The sequence below is a fragment of the Sabethes cyaneus genome, chromosome 3 (assembly GCF_943734655.1).
Source record: "Sabethes cyaneus chromosome 3, idSabCyanKW18_F2, whole genome shotgun sequence".
Taxonomy (NCBI): domain Eukaryota; kingdom Metazoa; phylum Arthropoda; class Insecta; order Diptera; family Culicidae; genus Sabethes; species Sabethes cyaneus.
In genome coordinates, this window is record NC_071355.1 from 171,331,091 (window position 1) to 171,350,123 (window position 19,033).

The 19,033-nt window shown below is 39.9% G+C and overlaps 2 protein-coding genes and 2 pseudogenes across 2 annotated transcripts; 2 read left to right on the forward strand and 2 right to left on the reverse strand.

Annotated features, from left to right (window-relative positions):
• The first annotated feature begins 5,479 nt into the window (after positions 1-5,479).
• Positions 5,480-7,364, forward strand: LOC128743044 (ER lumen protein-retaining receptor 1-B-like). Its single transcript, XM_053839554.1, has 5 exons — positions 5,480-5,614; positions 5,680-6,627; positions 6,693-6,988; positions 7,049-7,200; positions 7,275-7,364. The coding sequence occupies exon 2, from the start codon at positions 5,680-5,682 to the stop codon at positions 6,334-6,336; it is 657 nt and encodes a 218-aa protein (XP_053695529.1). The 5' UTR covers positions 5,480-5,614; the 3' UTR covers positions 6,337-6,627; positions 6,693-6,988; positions 7,049-7,200; positions 7,275-7,364.
• Positions 7,365-11,773: 4,409 nt separating this feature from the next.
• Positions 11,774-13,846, reverse strand: LOC128739224 (ER lumen protein-retaining receptor). The gene has a single exon (XM_053834680.1). It carries the CDS (start codon positions 13,621-13,623, stop codon positions 12,985-12,987), a length of 639 nt encoding a protein of 212 aa, XP_053690655.1. The 5' UTR covers positions 13,624-13,846; the 3' UTR covers positions 11,774-12,984.
• A 42-nt stretch (positions 13,847-13,888) lies between these two features.
• LOC128740412 (probable ATP-dependent RNA helicase DHX35) lies at positions 13,889-16,142 on the forward strand (annotated as a pseudogene).
• Positions 16,143-16,257: 115 nt separating this feature from the next.
• Positions 16,258-18,083, reverse strand: LOC128740413 (cytosolic Fe-S cluster assembly factor NUBP2 homolog; annotated as a pseudogene).
• Between the last annotated feature and the right edge of the window lie 950 nt (positions 18,084-19,033).

The window sequence follows — 19,033 nt, forward strand, 5'->3', positions numbered from 1 at the left end:
AGCCATTTGAACATCTTCAGGATGTACCATTTGGCGAATTTCATCTTTAATAGTTAATAGTTCATAGTGGACAGATCAGTAGAGGCTGCGTATGCGTAGCTCACTCATATGAGTCATGGGCATCATAGGTTTACCTAAATCGTTGAAACAGATAGGCTGGAAAGAAACGTTTTGCTCCTCTAGCTTCTAACGATGATCATTTGATATTTGCAAGGCTTAATTTCGCATTGCTCGCAAAGTTATTAGGTGGCAAGAGATTGGTCGCTGCTTGAAGGGGGTAATAATTGTCACTTAGATGTCATATGATTTTACCGACTGAAATGATTTGCTCAGTGACCTTAAGAGTTGCAATTTAGTTTATATTTGGAAGAAGCTTAACGGCAAATGTAGCCTGTCTTCAGCTAAAAAAGTTAAAACTGGAAATATAGGGAAAATTTAAAAATACGTACAGTAATTTCAATTATATTGTCAGGACAAACGGGTGGCTCGAGCACCGTAACAACAATCTCTGGGTCCAAGTAGGAGCAAGATTGGTGTTGTATCCAAAAAGTAGAAGAAATGTAGACACCGACACACACAAAAACAAATAATAAGCATGTCGCTTACTCATTATGGCAACATCGCAAGGAACAACAGAATGCAGAATACAAAAAGATCAAATACTACGGCGCCATCACAAACACAATAGACCTAAGTACTGGTCGCAGTTCAATCTCCATGCACAAAAAAATGACAGGCACCTTAACTAAGTCCACAGCTTCAATTTTCTTGAAATTAAAGAATGCCAACCAGCGCTAGGAGACTGCATCGGAAAACTACGGATATCAAACCCTACATTACCCAGGATAAAAGGACAACTCAAAAAAACACAAACCAGGAACGGAAATGCGGGAAATAATCACGGCGAACGGATTACCCAGGGAAAAGACAGCCAAGTCGTTGGACGATAAGCCTCTTAGAAGACTGGCTATTCAAAAACATGGGAACAACGCATGGAGAAAATAAAGGTGGGAGGATACTTGAAGCTGGCACGTTTATGTATGAAGAATTACTTCCCATTTAGAGGAAACTAACTACAAACAGTTGAAAGCCGATGGGCAATCCACTATCACCGTTCCTGTGCGAACTGTTCATGGTGAACCTTGAAAATAAGCTGGAAGAAAACCAGTTACTCCCAAAAAGATGGTGGCGTTTTATCAACGACGTTTTCAGCATAATCAAAAAAGGAAAACTGGAAAACGTCCTAGCAGCCATAAACGGTGTGTGTCACGAAATAGAAAACTTCCTTTCTTGGACATATTGGTAATTAGGCAAATAGAAAGCAAAGAAACTTTAGAATTTAAAATATACAGAAAACCCACCAACACTAAACTGCCGGTGGAAGCATAACTGTCCCATGTTCCATTTTGTTATTTTTCCCATTTTGTTGTCGAACGTTATAATTCGATATGTATTTTTAAAATATGATTCGAAAACATGGTGTTTATACTAGAAAAACTCGAAAAACTTCGAAGACAATTTGTCCCACTGAAAAAATGGACGTATATTTGTCTCTTGTCTCACTGCATACATCATCTATACCTATAAAAATGAATTTCTGTCTGTCTGTCTGTCCCTATGTTCCTTATAGAATCGAAAACTACTGAACCGATCGGCGTGAAAATTTGCATGTAGGGGTTTTGGGGCTAGGGAAGGTTCTCTCGATGGCAAAAGACCCCTCCCCAACTAAGAGGGGGGGGGGCTCCCATACAAATCTATGCCTATAAAAATGGATTTCTGTCTGCTCTATGTTCCTTGTAGAATCGAAAACTACTGAACAGATCGGAGTGAAAATTTGAATGTAGGGGTTTTTGATGCCTGGGATGGTTCTTATGATGGTTAGAGATCCCTCCCCCACTAAGAGGGGGGCTCCCATACAAATCTATACATATAAAAATGGGTTTCTGTCTGTCTGCCCGTATGTTCCGTATAGAATCGAAAACTACTGAACCGATCGGCGTGAAAATTTGCATATAGGGGTTTTTGGGGCCAGGGAAGGTTCTTATGATGGTTAGAGACCCCTCCCCCCACTAAGAGGGGGGCTCCCATACCAATGAAACACAAATTTCTGCATAACTCGAGAACTAATCAAGCAAATGGAACAATATTTTACATGTGGGTGTTTTTGGAGACAAGAATATTTTCTATAGTGAATTGATACCCCTCCCCACTTTAGGAGGGGGGGCTCCTATACAAGTGAAATACAAATTTCCTCATAACTCAAGAACTAATTAATCAAATGGAATCTTATTTGGCATGTGGGTGTTTTTGGAGGCATGAATTTTTTCTATGATGAATTACGACCCCTTACCTTTTTAAGAGGGGGGGCTCCCTTACAAATGAAATACAAATTTCTTCATAATTCGAGAACTAATCAAGCAAATGGAACAAAATATGACATGTGGGTGTTTTTGGAGGCAAGAATGTTTTCTATGGTGAATTGAAACCTCTCCCCTCTTCAGGAGGAGGGGCTCCTATACAAACGAAATACAAATTTCCTCGTAACTCGAGAACTATTTCATCAAATGGAACCATATTTGGCATGTGGGCGTTTTTGGAGGCATGAATTTTTTCTATGATGAATTAGGACCCCTCTCCCTTTTTAGGAGGGGGGGGGGCTCTCATACAAATGAAATACAAATTTCCTCATAACTCGAGAAGTAATCAAGCAAATGGAACCAAATTTGGTATGTGGGAGGTTTTGGAGGCAGGAATTTTTTAAATGATGGCTTCAGACCCCTCACCCCTGTGATAGGGGGATAAGGACTCTTACAAATAAAACAGAAATTTTTGCGTAGCTCAAAAACTAATCGAACTCGAGCAATTTTAGACTCTTTCATAAAACATTAATCAATAACAAGACCACCAAAAACTATCAATAGTAACATTAGATAATTCAGTGCGAGACGGCCACAGGCCGCGAGTGTTGCCGTCGAAAGCGCCGGCCACTGTGGGGGGCAGCCCCCCGTAGAGATCACCTCTATCTAGGTTTATTTATTTTCCTAGATCTACTGACCTCTATTACTTTCCTTCAGTTGGGTCAGCCCTGCGAAATGGTACTTTCTATGAAAAGATTTTCCGAGAAATGGTACATCCCGCGTAAAGTTTTTCGCGAAATGGTATTCCGCGAAACTCTATATTCCGCTTTATGGTCAACCGAGAATTGGTGTTCCGCAAAATGGTATTCGGCTAAAGGTTTGTAATGATGGCGAATATTTAAATCTTATCCGCTTTATTTTATCAGGCTAAGCAATGGGGGAGTTGTTTTCTACTTTACTGTGAGGAAAATTTGTATATTAAAACACCCATGAACTCCCCAGAAACTTGCACAACTCAAGATTGTGATAAAGGTCATCCGAGATTCACGATTTATGTACAACACAGTTTAATTTGTGGTAATACGAAGTTTGTCGGGTCAGCTAGTTTCATATAAAATGTTTTCGTGTTGTATACAAAATTGAGTAAAGTTTTTAAACATTATCTCAAAGAGGAATAAATAATAACATCAAAACTAATCCTCTTTAGAAAAATCAGTTTTTCAACTTTGTTGCGATTTTTTCATTTTCGTGTTTTGTAACATGGGACAAATATGCTTCCAGCGGTAGTAAACGCGTTATACCTAGCTCATTTAACCACTCACACAAGCACAAAAAGGCGGCTTACCATCATATAATACATAGGATGGAAAAATTACCGTTGATTGAGCTAGGGAAACAAAAAGATTGTCATATATTTAAGAAATTACAAAACTGAACGGATTCAAAGAAAGGACTATCCAGACCACTATTTCAAAGAAAAGAAGGCACGCATACAAAAACTCACTAACAACACTAACACCAATAACACCAGAACTAAAGATGGTGGCTGTAGAATACGACGAAAAAAACGCGCTCCCTCCGTAGAAAACACAACCAGCTCAAAAGGTCGCGAAATAGTTTACATTGGCTATATGAGTAGAAATATGGAAACACGAACAAAAGAACACTTGGCAGAGGTAGCAAAAGCATCAAGAGATACCGAGAAGAGTCTGTCACGCCATTTTGGATCAATAGTTGCTAAGCATATCTTCAACGACAACCATCAACGACTTAAACGAAATAAACAACTACTCAGTGTGGAAGATGGATGTTGCTGAAAGTTTAGAGTTCTACAAACGATGCTCCTCCATTTTACTAAATAAAGACCTGAGAAACGGTTACTCTTGGCTTTTCAAATATCTGCTTTGAACTTTGCAAGATAGGAATACTGCAAACAACTTCATATGAACACCTAAAATGCAAATTCTTTGGTATGAACGTCTTCAAGACATGACCCTCTTCTTTATGGACAGAGTACACAGCCGGTTATTAGAGTACAGTACAATTACGGGGCTAGTGCAACGATCCTATTTGGCTACGAAGCACCACCAAGCCGAGATTCGGACATACAAGATACAACGACTGGCTTGTTAGATCAGCATCGTACCTCGCTAACTGGGCGGTTAAAAAAGCGACCATCGATTTCAAGTGCCCAGTTTATCACTTGATGTTCTTAGGGCTCCTGGCGCCCTGGAAACTTAACTGGGTGGCTTTTAGTCCTTATAATTGCCAAACAGGCATTACAACGAGTCAATTTCCGCCTGTGGTGGACCTACAGAGACTATAGATTACAGAGGCGCCGAGACACTCAAAAGCCGCTATACACGCCTGGGTACACGGCAAAGCCTTACCGGTCAGGGGGCTAATAAAAGCTGAGAGAAAATAGTGTAAGCTCATGCGGTGTGTTATCAGAAGCAATCAATCCAATTAAACTAAATTGCGCCTGATAGGTTTTTCCTTTTTCCTAGTAGGTACATACAAATTTACTGACAATCTAACCAAAGAGACACTATGAAAATAGAAAACGTTGCATTTATACTGACATGGTCTGCGTCTGGCAAAAACTCACTACGCTGAGGTATTAGTCTCGTAGACACTGAAGCGTATGCATCCTCTCGCGCATGTTTGCTTTTCCAATTGCTAACACTAGTGCACTATTTAATGAGTGAAGCGAGTTAGTGTTACTACAATTCTCTAAAAAAACGCCAATATAACTGATTACAGCGGTGCTTGTGGGACATCAGCTACCGCAAGTTTAGTCAAAAATATTTTACTTAAAAAATAAGACACTTCATTTTTAGCATTATTCCCATTGTATAAAAGTATAATTAAATGTGAACAAATTCAGTATTTTCATTGCAGGTTCTTTTGAAGTAGCATAGGTTTTAAATATCATGCTCTTGTTTTGTAGCATAGAAAATTTCATCTTACTGATGGTTTGTAAAAAAAACTAGAAGTGTTGTATAGCTCTCTGAAAATTTTCAATCTGTTATTAATAAATCACTTACATTTAATCTAACGTTTAAACTAGAGTATGTTGGAGATTTTTTCTCTTTCCAGGAGAATCAGAGAGAGAAAAAGCAATGTTTATTTAAAAAATGTTTATATCTATGTGATGACTCGTTGAGTCGTTGGTTGGGATGTGAAATTACATTCACTGCAATTTGTTTCACTGTACGCTTCGAAGCAGTCATACGGTAATTTAGAGCTCAGAAAAGGTATGAATAAATCTGTGTAGATTTCTAAGCCATAATCCGTTTTTAAAATTCAAAATTTTATCTAGATGTTCAACATGTTCCGAAACCTGGCGGACTGCCTACATGTAGTGGCCTTTGTTATTATGCTAATAAAATTGTATCGTACGAAATCATGTGCAGGAATATCTGGAAAAACCCAAATCTTGTTCGCGATCGTGTTTACCATGCGCTACGCAGATTTGCTTTCGCCAAACCATTACCACAGCTACTATGTGTCATCAATGAAAATAATATTTATCGTGTTTAGTTACGCTATCGTGTACATGATCTATGGCCCGTACAAGAAAACCTACGATCATGAAAATGACTTGATATACAACGAGTTCCTGGTGGTTCCTTGCTTCGTGTTGGCACTTTTCCTGGCCGCCGATAGGAACAATCCCTTGGAGATCATGTGGACATTTTCGATTTTCCTGGAAGCGATTGCAATCATTCCCCAGCTTGAACTATTATGCAAAATCAATTTCATAGACAACTACACTGTCTGCTATTTGCTCTCATTGGGGCTGTATCGAGCAATGTATATCATCAACTGGATTTATCGCTACAGCTATGAGGAGCATCTGGATTCAATTGCAATTTTTTCTGGCTTTGTGCAGACCACTCTGTTTGCGCTGGTTTTTGTGCGTCTATTCTCCCTGAAGCGCCGCGAAAGCCGTACTATGATAAATGTGGTTATCTGATTGTACACATCGAAAACATTACTCAAAAGAATCTATGCGTTTCGTTTCGCCCCACAGCAATGGCCAATCTCATGAGAAATTACTAAACTGGTTTGTACATATTCAATTAATAAACTCAATGAAGTTAATTAATGATACCAAAAACATGTACGCAGCATACTTAATTTTAATTGACAAAAATAAATTGGAAAATTTTAAGCAATGCAATTTACCACATAAATTTTTTAGTATGTTACCCCAGGAACAAATGTAAAGCTAATTCTAGCCAAACAAGAAAATACCTAATAGAACGTAAGTATTGCAATATTTTAACAACCCTCATAAACTAATAATTTTACGAATCTAATAATTTTTAGTGCATATATGTAATATGTTTAAGTATTAGTACTCATCAAGCTTATATACTAAAAAAACATGCCATATAGAAAGACTTGTATCCACATGGGATAAAAGGAGACGACATAGGACTGTATATTATAATTTTATCAGTTTATTAGAATATTTCCGTACATTTTTTCTTTTAAAAATGAGTCATCAGCACCTTGCGACTGACGTAGAAAACTATGCGGTATAAAAAGCGATTAAAGTGGCGTCGAAAGCCGATGATATTCGAGAATCTGTTGTATAGTTGATTCGCCGATTCAGCATGAAAGTAAGTACGAGGAGAAATAAAGCATTGCACGCAGATGTCAGTGCGTTTTTTTCGTTCCAGGTTTGACAGTGTTGTGGGGTTTGTTTTGATTACTTATTCGCAAGACCCAGAAGCAAAAAACTGCAAAAATTGCAAAAATCCAAATCACACCTCAAACTTGAGGATCGGAATTATCGGAAATGAATTTTTGTGCGCATTTTTTGTTATTATCGGTAAATAATTCATACATTACAATATTTTTCCATAAAACACAACCGAAAACACTAATTTAAAACATATGTCAAAGGATTATTTTTCAGTAAGGACTCATGCTTTAGGTCAGCGGTTCTCAAGCTTCTTTTATCCGCGAGCCCCCTGAATATATTTCATAAAAAATTGTACCCCTGCAAAAATATCAATGCATATGGCTTTATGTATACCATTTATTTTGTTGAAATAGATTAGTAGGAATTCCTTCTTTAATGTATGTATGTATGTATGTATGTATGTATGTATGTATGGGGTTAGCCACCATCACCTCAAGGGTTTCCCATTGTATACAAGTAGAATTACTACAGAATCGAATTTATCTACCTAGCAACTTTCATGTCAATGCTGTTCGTGAAGGACCAAAAGGGGTTGGGTGGATCTATAAGCAATGTCGCTTATATGATTCCACGGGAATATAAGACACTCCTTCCAGGATAGACTTCCGGTTTCTAGATACATAACTTCTATAAGGGACATACTGCTATAAGGGCGCGTCAAAATCCTCTCCGACCTTATATGACTTAGTCTGGTTGATGATCCCTCATCCAGTCTTCGATTCATTCGATACTCTGATGCTCCTTCCCCTTTACGATAATGATGGTATATGGCAATGTAATAAGATATGAGTTATATGAATATACATTATATGAAGATATATGGACAAAAATAGAACAATCTCATCAGCAGTCCTTCGTATGGAATAGAGGTGCATCATTTGAGTTTACATGAGTGCTTCCATTATTAATTTAATTTTTCTTCTGGTGTCCATGAGCATTATTTAAACTTTATTCGGCCCGAGTTTTTACTGTACAGTAGGATGTGCTTGCTCCATGAGCTAAAACGAAACAAATAATTAAAATAACTTATGTTAAGCTTACTTACTAACAAGGTCGTGTGGCTCAGCCGTCATCCAAACTCGCAGTTTTGAGATCAGGCAGCCAGGAATCACCTATTATCGCACCTCCTAGCTTGGCATTCTCAATAGAGCATTACCGGGTAAGGTCACGTGGATGCGCTAGGTTGGGGCTTGGGATGACTGGGGCTATGTTGAACGCTTCTTCATTTGCCTTCCTCATTTCATACCCAGTAGGAATTCCTTCTTTAATAACCCTAAAGTAATGTATGGCATTAAAATTCTTACAACAAACTTTGTAAAACCTCAACTAGCAGTTATTTATTTACTATTTGATGCGGCTTTCAACCGTTGGTTGGTTCGCCCCAAAACTAGCAGTTATTTTCAGTATTAAATACTTATTTTTAATGTTTCAACTGTCTGTGCTGGTGAAAGGTGGTGCTGCTTTCACGCAAAAAAGAGCATTTGTTTTTTCGTCGTTTAACTTAAATGTAAGCAGCTGCTTCTGCTTAAATTCTTCATCAAGTGAGTTGTTACAAGAGAACTCAATTAATTTCGTTCGCCTTTCTCCTCGAGGAATGTCCAATCTACTTCCATGTATATATGTATGCGAATCTCTGTTTCTGTTTAGCGCTGATGACATTGGCGATGGAGTTTTTAATTTTTTTAATTTTTTTTTTAATTTAATTTTTTAATTCAATTAATTAACAAATGACCCAGGAAATATGCAACTTGATGCTATGATAACTCGCCTCGTTTTTCGAGGGCGTATGTGGTAAAGCATCACCCGTCCAGCGACACAACTGCTTCGAACATATACCGTTCCGTGATATTAATCTACCACTGGTGCAGTTTTCTATAGACGAGGTTCGGAAAGCTCTTGAAGATCTCGATTCAACGAAAGGACCAGGAACAGAGAGTCTATCACCAGTGTTTTTAAAAAACTGCGCCGATTCGCTTGCATTGCAGATTACCGCTGTTTTTAACCGCTCAATCAGTAGTGGATCGTTCCCAATTGCATGGAAAATGGCGTCCATTGTGCCGATCCATAAGTCCGGAAGTTACAAATCGGTCACCAATTACCGTGGTATATCCATACTTTGCAGCCTTAGCAAGGTATTCGAAAAACTACTCCATACAACTATATACAGGGCAGTTGCACCGAACAGCCAGCATGAATTTATGAAGCATCGTTCGACAACATTAAATCTTATGTGCTACGTCACAGCGATATCCATTGATGGAAATAGGGGGGTTAGGGGGAGATTTAGCCCCCTAGGAGAGATTGAGCCCCCCTAGAAATATTGACTTGGCCGACCAATAAAACGGTCGAAAAAAATTCCGGGGCTATAGCCCCCCCTAGAAATGAGCGCTAGTTCCGCCAATGGCGATATCACGTGAGCTAGAAGTTAAGCGGCAAGTGGATACGATCTATTTTGATTTTGCGAAAGCTTTTGATACTGTACTACACATTCTCGCTATTGAAAAACTGAACTACATCGGATTTCCCTCATGGTTTACCGAATGGCTTTACTCATACTTATCCAATCGCAAAGCATTCGTTACAGTAAACTCCGTGCGCTCCAGAACATTTAACACATCGTCTGGTGTCCCTCAAGGCAGTGTGCTTGGCCCGCTCATCTTTATAATTTATATTAATGACCTGGTCGAGCTGCTGTCATCATCGAAATTATTGTTTGCCGACGATCTAAAAAATTTTCGGGTGATTGCTGCCCCTGCCGATTGTGTCGCATTACAGGAGGATATTAATCGTTTGCTAGTCTGGTGCAGTGACAACGGGATGCGTGTTAACAGCAATAAGTGTAAAGTAATATCATACAGTCGCCGTAACACTGTTTTTCTTCATCAATACAACATGGGATCGGATTGTCTGGAGCGTGTTAACCTCCTGCGGCTGAGGTGCCCCAATCTTAACGATTATGCTGACGTGGTAGTCTGCTGGACACCTAAACTTAACTTTATAATTCCTATTATTGAACTAGGAACATTCAGATTTTAATTATTTTAGAATTCAATACATATCTTTAGTAATCTGTTGGATGTAATTAGACCGCAGATATGAGTCGGGAAGACACTACAAATTTAAGATTAAAAATATAACACTTGACGCATCTACAGCATTTTTCAGATTTCTGGTGTCTGTCAGACTACCACCTCAGCCGCAGAAGGTTAACTCTATTCTCGACCTAGGCGTTACTATCGACTTTAAATTGAGGTTCGACGAGAATATAAGTAGAGTCACTGCTAAAGCATACATCGTGCTTGGTTTTATGCGACGCCATGCATCTGGATTCACTGACGTTTATTGCCTCAAGACGCTAAATATATTGCTCTCTCGTACGCAGCATTTTGGAGTATGCTTCGCCGGTTTGGGCTCCTGCACACGCAACACAGATTCTTGCGATTGAGCGAATTCAGAAAAAAAAAGATTTGCGATTCGCCTTGCGTCAGCTACTGTGAAATGATCCAGTCAATCTTCCCAGTTACATAGACCGTTGTCAACTGATTAGCCTGGATACACTCGCAGTCCGGCGTGTTAAACAGCAGCGTCTATTTATATTCGACCTTATAACAGGCAATGTGGCTTGCCCGGAACTTCTGTACCAGATACCGTAGAATGTACCTCCTCGTCGGCTTCGGAATCCACCGTTATTGGCCATCCAATTCCACAGGACAAATTATGGTGTGAATAATTGTTTTAATGTCTGCTTGCGTTCCTTCAACGACGTTTGTAATGTGTACGATTTTACTCTGTCTGCGTCTGCTCTGTCTTTTACTCTGAAAATGCGTTTAGTAATAGAATCCGAGGCTTAAATTCGTTATTCAGTAAACAATCTGAACGACGTAGTCGAAGATGGTGAAATAAATTAAATTAAATTAAAGATTAAATCATTAAATCAAATAAATCCTGAGCAGTGGATCATTGAATATACGTTTAAGTTGAAAATTCGGGTATTGCAGCCCTATCTGACATCAGTAGTATCCTTTACAGGGTCAGACAAGGCGCTATGGTGGAACACCTTGTATCTTACTAAGCCTCAATGAGATGAACTTGCTTATCTGGAATTCCCCTACGTCTAAGCGCGCCCAGATGTTTTTGTGGTTGAATTGAATCTATCAAACGCTACTTCAAAGTCAACGAATTGCAGCAGTAGGGTTTCCTGGAATTCGTTGATCTGCTCCAACATAATGCGGAACGTTGTGATATGGTCAACACATGATTGACCGAAAAAACTTCCGGCTTGCTGCCGCCGTAAAGTAGCGTCGATCTTCTCCTGGATCCGGTTGAAGTTGATTATTGAGAGTTAGAGTGTAACTCTCTGTTAGATTCCAGACTATTGATTGCTACTTGAATTTAATCGAGTGATGGCACCTCAAAGATGGCGCGATCAAATGCAAGGAACTATTGGCGTCGTGCTTTGTTGGTCTTGTTGGTCTCCGACATTTAAAATTAATTCAAAAATGTTGTTCAAAATGTTTAGTCCATCACTTGAGCTGTCGTAACTGACCAGCTTTATTTTTAAGCGGCATCTTAGTATTCATCCTGACCCTACAAGCAGTTTTGTTGAATAGTAGCTTATTCCCCGTTGTTAAATTATAAAAATACTCCTTCTAGTGACAAATAGATTATTTCGAAGTTTAAAAAAACAGCAAATCTGTAGATTTTGTGTTGTTTATTGGTATTATCTAAATAATTATTACCGTTTTATGCATTACAGTAGTAGTAAAATATTATTTTAGAAATAGAAGAATATAGGGACTTGTTTATTTCAACCGGTTGATTTCACTCACTCAAACGATCTTCCATACAGATGTATGATAGTTGGGATGTTTTGGGATTATCGCATATTATCCTCAAGTACGGTAGAACAAATTGACAAATATAAAAAAACTACATGTTTTCTCACAAACATTCATATTAGTATAAAGTAACAGAAATAAAATAATTTGCTTTTGTGTTTGTCACGACAGTTGTCTTCACTGCCTGCTCGCTATATGCAAGTTGAATTTAATTCTTACAATTCTGTATCAGAATTCACTACGCTCTTGGGAGAAAAAGTAGGCGCAACATAGTCGCTGAAAGGGAAGAAGCAGAATCGCAAAGCGAGTAACAAGTAGAATCACTCCCGGAACCATAGTGGAATCTTGACATAGAATGATACAATCAATTGATTACAATGCTTGTTATCAGTGCTTCACTGAGTTTGTTCGCATGTTTAAGATATAAGAACAGTTTATCACTTACACACACATGTAAGCGTTTGCTACTAATAAAACTGAATTGATGGGCATTAGAACAAAATTGAATCAAAAATTGATTTATTTCAAGCAAACTGCATAGACATTAAACGAATATTTCGCGTACCACAAATATAACTGAAAATTTTACAAAGGGTGAGACGTGCCATAATACTTCTTAATCTCTTTGGAGAAGCCGCCTGCTCTCATGTTTTCTAAGTAATACTAATTTTGCTCTTCCGAATTACTACGATCGATGTTGCGCTTGTCTCTCCCATTAGTTAACCGTGTGGACACATCAATCATATTTTTTCTTTAGATTCGATCAATACGGCCAGAGCTACTGTTATCTAGTGGGATCATCAATCTGAACAACTGAAATTATCTCTCAGAGCGTTGCGACTTGTATTATATCTCTAAACCCTACAACATAAGACTATACTAGTTCTTCGAATTCCATTTATTTACTTCCTCATCTTCGGCAGCGATCATCTGTTTTTTACATCAATTGCAATGCGTTCTCTTGAAAGATGGTTTTATTATCAAGTTTGCTTCAGAGATGTACTTAAACCACCATATGTATATATTTGCGTAAGATAAGTCTTCATCCTACCTCCTAAGCGGATCCACCACTTTACGCCGGCAGCTGCAGCTTCTTTCCCTTCAGCACCTTGGTGATATAAAGATAGAAGAAATCGCAGTACAGGATTGTCTGAATGGCTCCGGCAAAGATGGCATACAAGTCGTAGTGTCCCTCAGCATAGTATCGATAGATCCAATTCAACAGATACAGCGCACGGTAGGAACCTAGAGCAAAGAGATAGTGGCTCGTGATACTTTCCGCCTCACCCGTTTTGCTGACCATAAAGAGCTGTGGCAAAATGGCCACTGCCTCCAGATAGATTGAAAACGTCCACAAAACTTCCATTACGGTGAAGCTACTATTGAGTAGCAGGGCCAGAATGAAGCATGGGATCAACAGGAACTCGATGCGGAACGAATCGTGATTGTGGTCATAGGTCGCCTTAAACTTGACATATATCAAATAGATCGTGGCAATCGATAAGCTGATGAAAACCATTTTCATGCAGGTATTGTAAACGCTAATAAACGTCGTTACAATGTCCAGATAGCGACTAAGGTAAACAATTACGAATAAAATCTGAGATTTTCCAGAAATTCCAGCACACGATCTAGTCTTCCATATCTTTATTAGAAGCAGGAAAATCGCCAGCAAGTGCGACAAATCACCGGACAATCGAAAAATATTCATTGTCTATGAAGTAGCAATCCGAATTAATTCCGATACAGCTTGCACGTTTGATTCGCGATAATTAACGATCAAGGACACGACCCTGGAGTAAGGTTCTCCAGGAAAAACTCGGCGAACAAAACGGGAAAAAATCTGCTTACTGCAAAACCGGACCGACTGACGTGTAAACACTTTTCTTCCAACCAAAATGGCATTCGCCTTGCGTTTCTTTCTCGCTCACTGATTGTAAAGAAAATCGAAGCGAATCGGCCTATTCGACATAACAATGACAGTTGCGCTACGTGAAAACGCATTTACGTGTCATGCAATGGGCGGTTCGTTTCATTTAGACTGCTCACTTACCAACGCAAATTAGCTGCAAATCAATGAATGTTTAACGAAGGTATAGCATATTACGTCATAAGGCCAATAGAGAGCAAAAAAGTATTGCCACAGACAAACAGACGAGCCACTCGCAATAATTTCATCGTCCAATCAAAAACCACTCATTTTTCAAAAAAGCATGTTTCGCAACATGGCCACAACGCAGCGCGCGAGTGTTGCTTTGAGTTTTCAGTATAAAACCATTCAAATGTACAAAACCCTACAGCATAAAACCCAGCAAATGCATGCTAAGCACAAACAAACAGAAATAACTCTTGGAACAAAAATCAACAAAAATTATCGTACCTCACATTTAGCCTGAGCACTAGCACCATCTATGATCGACATTCCCAAATATCAAATAGCAATCCAGCTTTCCACGAGCGATAATGGCGGATATTGAGCACAAGTGGGCACAATCTTTTGACATTCATTGGAGGAGCGTCGAGTTCGCCCTGACGGAGTTACTATGGAAACATCCATGATTGTTTGTTGTTCGAGTGTAACAATGTAAACATTGTTTAATTTTGCAGATCGCAAGGTCGCATGCATCTCTACGAGGTGTTTTATTTGCAAGGTAAGGTTTTGTTTGCCAGGCTCAAAAAGATATAATAATTTGGACTACACTTTCAGAACCTTGTCCAGACTACGTGAAGGGAACAGTGGAAACGGTAATGAAAATCCATCGTAGTGAGAAACCGGGAGACATTCTTGCGTTCCTGACGGGGCAGGACGAAGTGTTAAAAGCACTCGATCTTTTGCGTGAGCATTAAGGAGGCTAGTGGGAAGGGTGACTTGACAATATTTCCCATGTACGGAACGCTATCCAACACGGATCAGTTGAAAGTTTTTTTCAACGCCCCTAAGGGAGTTCGGAAAGTTATTTTAGCTACAAACATAGCGGAGACATCAGTGACAATTCCAGGAATTGTTTATGGTAAGCCGGCTTGTAACTTAACTGCTTGCTTGAAACTGTAAAGAAATTCTAATGTCAACTACTTTCAGTTATTGATAGCGGATTTGTAAAGTTGAACTGGTATTCAGCCGAGAGCACCACTAACAGTTTGGTAATAGTACCGACTAGCAAAGCAGCCGCGGAACAGCGAGCAGGCCGAGCCGGAAGGATTCGCAGCGGAGAAGTCTACCGTCTCTATACCGAAGAAGAGTGGGACAAACTACCCGATTATACTCCACCGGAAATGCGCCGAGCCGATCTCTGCAGCATGGTTTTATTTCTAAAAGCATTGGGAATTGATAACATCTTGCGGTTCACGTTTCCTTCACCATCATCGGCTAAGAATCTGCTGGCTTCACTGGAGACTTTGTTCGCTCTGGATGCACTCGACTCCGATGGAAACTTAACGTCCCCGGTTGGTTATTTCCTAGCAGAAATGCCTATAAATCCGATGTTGGCTAAAATGCTGTACAACGCCGGCGAGATGGGATGCTCAGAGGAAATTCTTATTATAATAGCCATGCTGCAAGTTCAATCAGTTTTCTCAAAACCAGTGAGCGGCCAGGCGTCCATACGAGCCCGTATTGCGAAGCGTAATTTTGAAGTTTCTGAGGGAGATCTGATCACACTTTTGAATGTGTAGGGTAACCAACTTATTTTGGACCCCTTCAGGAACTGTACATAATTTGGACACTTCCATTTGATTTGGCTGTAAGTGTCCAAATTATGTACAGCTGCTGATGGGGTCCAAAATACGTTTGTTACCCTACACAGCCTTTGTTGAAAATGATCGCACGAAAGAATTCTGTGGACGAAATTTTTTGATTTATCGTAATTTGAAACGCGCACATGAAATCAAAACACAATTTTGCAGCATGCTGGAACGAGAATTAAACATACCACTGCTTTCTTGTGGTGACAATGTGAAAACTTTATGCCGCTGCATTGTGTCGGGATTTTTTCCATACGCAGCTTATTTGCATCATTCTGGGGTTTACAAAACGGTACGAGGTGACACAGAGCTTTCGATTCATCCAGTTTCGGCATTGTATACCGTAGAACAGCCACAATGGGTTGTATTTTGTGAACTTTTGCATACTACCAAATTGTTTATAAAGGTACCGTTATTAAACAAGAGTGGCTCACAGAACTGGCACCTGACTATTACCATAAAGTTACGGTCGTAAGAGATATTTTCTAAGCCTTAATATACTTAGAGTTTTAAAGCCAAATAATTTCTTGTATTTTAATTTGATGATCAGTTTGGATCGTGGAAGTTTCGAACGTAAAAATTTATTTCATATTAAGCTTAAGTTTTATTGCTTTTCCACTGTTAAAACCTTAACAATATCTCTCAGCACTTGTGACGTGGTACAATCTGGTAGTTCATTCGCACATGCCTTTCCCGTACACCCCAATCCACCAACACGTGGATCGATCGGTAACATCCCCAAGTGGGGCACTTTTGCCAGTTCTGCCAACGCTAATCCACCTTCCGAAGAGAATATATTCGTACATTCGGCACAATTGGGACACACAAAGCCGCTCATATTCTCTACAATCCCAATGATCGGTATCCCAGTTTCTTACAGAAAGTTACCTCCTTTCGGACGTCTTCCAAGGCCATTTCCTGAGGCGTTGTCACAATCTGCGTTTACTCCCTTCAATTTTTCCATGACGGTGATGTGTTCGTCCGGAAACCCCGGAGGAGTATCGATAATGAGATAATCCAACTCATCCCAAGCGACGTCCTCTAAAAACTGTTTAATCATTGCAGTCTTCTTGGGTCCTCGCCAAATAACAGCTTCGGTTCGGCTGTTCAATAGAAAACCAATCGACATAACGGCCAGTTTCTTTTCGGCACTGGTATAAACTGACTGGTACCCATCCTTCTTCGCATTGGTGAACATCGTGATCCTTCCTAGCAAGAATGGAACGCTGGGACCGCACAGATCAATGTCTAAGAAGCCAACCAAAACGAAAGTGTTGATTAAAAAACGTGATTATATTTTGCCAATTCAAATGACTCACCTTTTAACCGGATTCCGATAAGGTTAACGCGATCTGCAAAATTAAACAATGTTTACATTGTTATACTCGAACAACAAACAATCATGAATGTATCCATAGTAACTCCGTCAGGGCGAACTCGACGCTCCTCCAATGAATGTCAAAAGATTGTGCTCACTTGTGCTCAATATCCGCCATTATCGCTCGTGGAAAGCTGGATATAGGTGTCCCTCGAAGAAGCAATAAATTTTTATGGGGAATTCACCTTTTTTCGTCAAAAAGCGCCACTTTGACCAAAACGGAGACATTCCCAACTAAGCCCAAATTTGAAATGACGGTTTTATCGGTACGATGAATGGAAAACAAGTGTTATATCTGTTTGTCTGTGGTGCTAGTGTGCAGGCAAAATGTGCAAGACGATGGTTTTTAAAGGATTTTCTTCTAAGCGTCATGTCAGTTCGTCAGTGGTATTGCGATTATTAAATATCCCGCATTTTGCACCTTACTGGACACCGCAGTCTAAAAGTGCGACTGGCACAAAAAGTGCTACAATGCGAATGCTGTGAGTGAGAAAGAGAATGAGTGACAACTGCTATGTTGCTGTTTTGTTTTGTCATATACATTGGCATTAGAGAAAATATTCTGGATTAATCCAGGTACAACTGCAAAGCACAATATTAATATCTAAAACTGAAGATTCAAACGACTGTGAGCGTTGCACTGAACCTCCATGATCTGAATGACTTCTTCGGAGCGATGCAACAGCGAATGGTGGTTTCCTCGACGACCTTCAAGCGTTCAGCAACGTTGAATTTTCGAAAGTCATCGCAGAATCTAATTTTGTGATCGGTTCTTCGGCACACTCAACACGGTTTCTCACCTCTTAAACTCGGCACTTCGCTTCTTTCATTCGGCATCTCGCTTCTGCCACTCGGCACTGTATCCTTACTGGTGGGCGAGGAACTGTGGATATGAACATACTCTTTCTTTAGTTCAGTTTTGCTCTTCCAGAGCTTCCGGATCGTTTATTTTGGTCAGTGAGATCTAGCGAAGAAAGCTCACTAATCTCCGAAACGTCTGGAACAACACCGTTCATAAACTCGGTAAAGATTCCCAGGTAACCAATAAGCATTTCCAATGCAATTTAAATGCAAGCCAATAAGCATTAAAGTTGCCTTAAATGCTACTTAAATGCTATTTTGGCAAAATATGCGGCTACTTTACTGGTAGCCCTCTTATAGTGCTAACAATGCTTATTTGCAGCTAGTTACTGACAAGAAGAATTTAAATAGAATTGTGGATGCCAATTTACAACAGTTATGCAGTCAAAAGGCTGATAAACAGCTACCTACAGTATAAAACGCCAAGGATGCTAATAAACGATTGATTTACTGCTTATACTAATGCTTATTGGTTACCTGGATTCTTAGCGGAGTACCAGTTTTGTCCCGTTTAAAACAAACCCTCTCCAGCTTATACTTCGGAGGAAGCTTATCTACAAGCACCTGGACCAACATGGGATTACTAAGATGGTCCACTAACTTCGCGGCTTCTAAGTGGTCGCATAACTGCTTGACCGTAATGCCGAAATGTATAAAGGATTCTAAACGGTCAACCCTCGGTGGTTTGGCTTGGCGAACCTTCGCCAGTAACGTCTTCAACAGCTTCTCGGGTTTACCGAATTAGTTCCGTAGGTCACGAATGACATCGGGAACCGAATCGGGTAAGACTAGCCGGCTCCACACAGCCTCGAGTGCATCTCCTGTCCTGTCCTGTAATCGCTTCAGGTTGTCCAAATTGGAGAACCAACAAGCTTGAGTTGTGTATTCATAACTGCTCATGAATATTGGCCACAGTTCAGCTTCACCTCTAAACACCGGTAGCTGCTTCGAAACGGATTATCGGGCGGCAATTTGTGCTTGGGAAAGCCCTGTTGGCTCAATCCTCGGCCCGTTCATCCTTGGTCCGTTGCCCATCCGGTTCATACGGAAAACTGCCAACACCGTTTTCTCCCCAGTCGTCAGTCGTATCAATAAATCATCCCCTTTACGGGTTTGGCCACCGAATGCCTGCTCGCGAGCC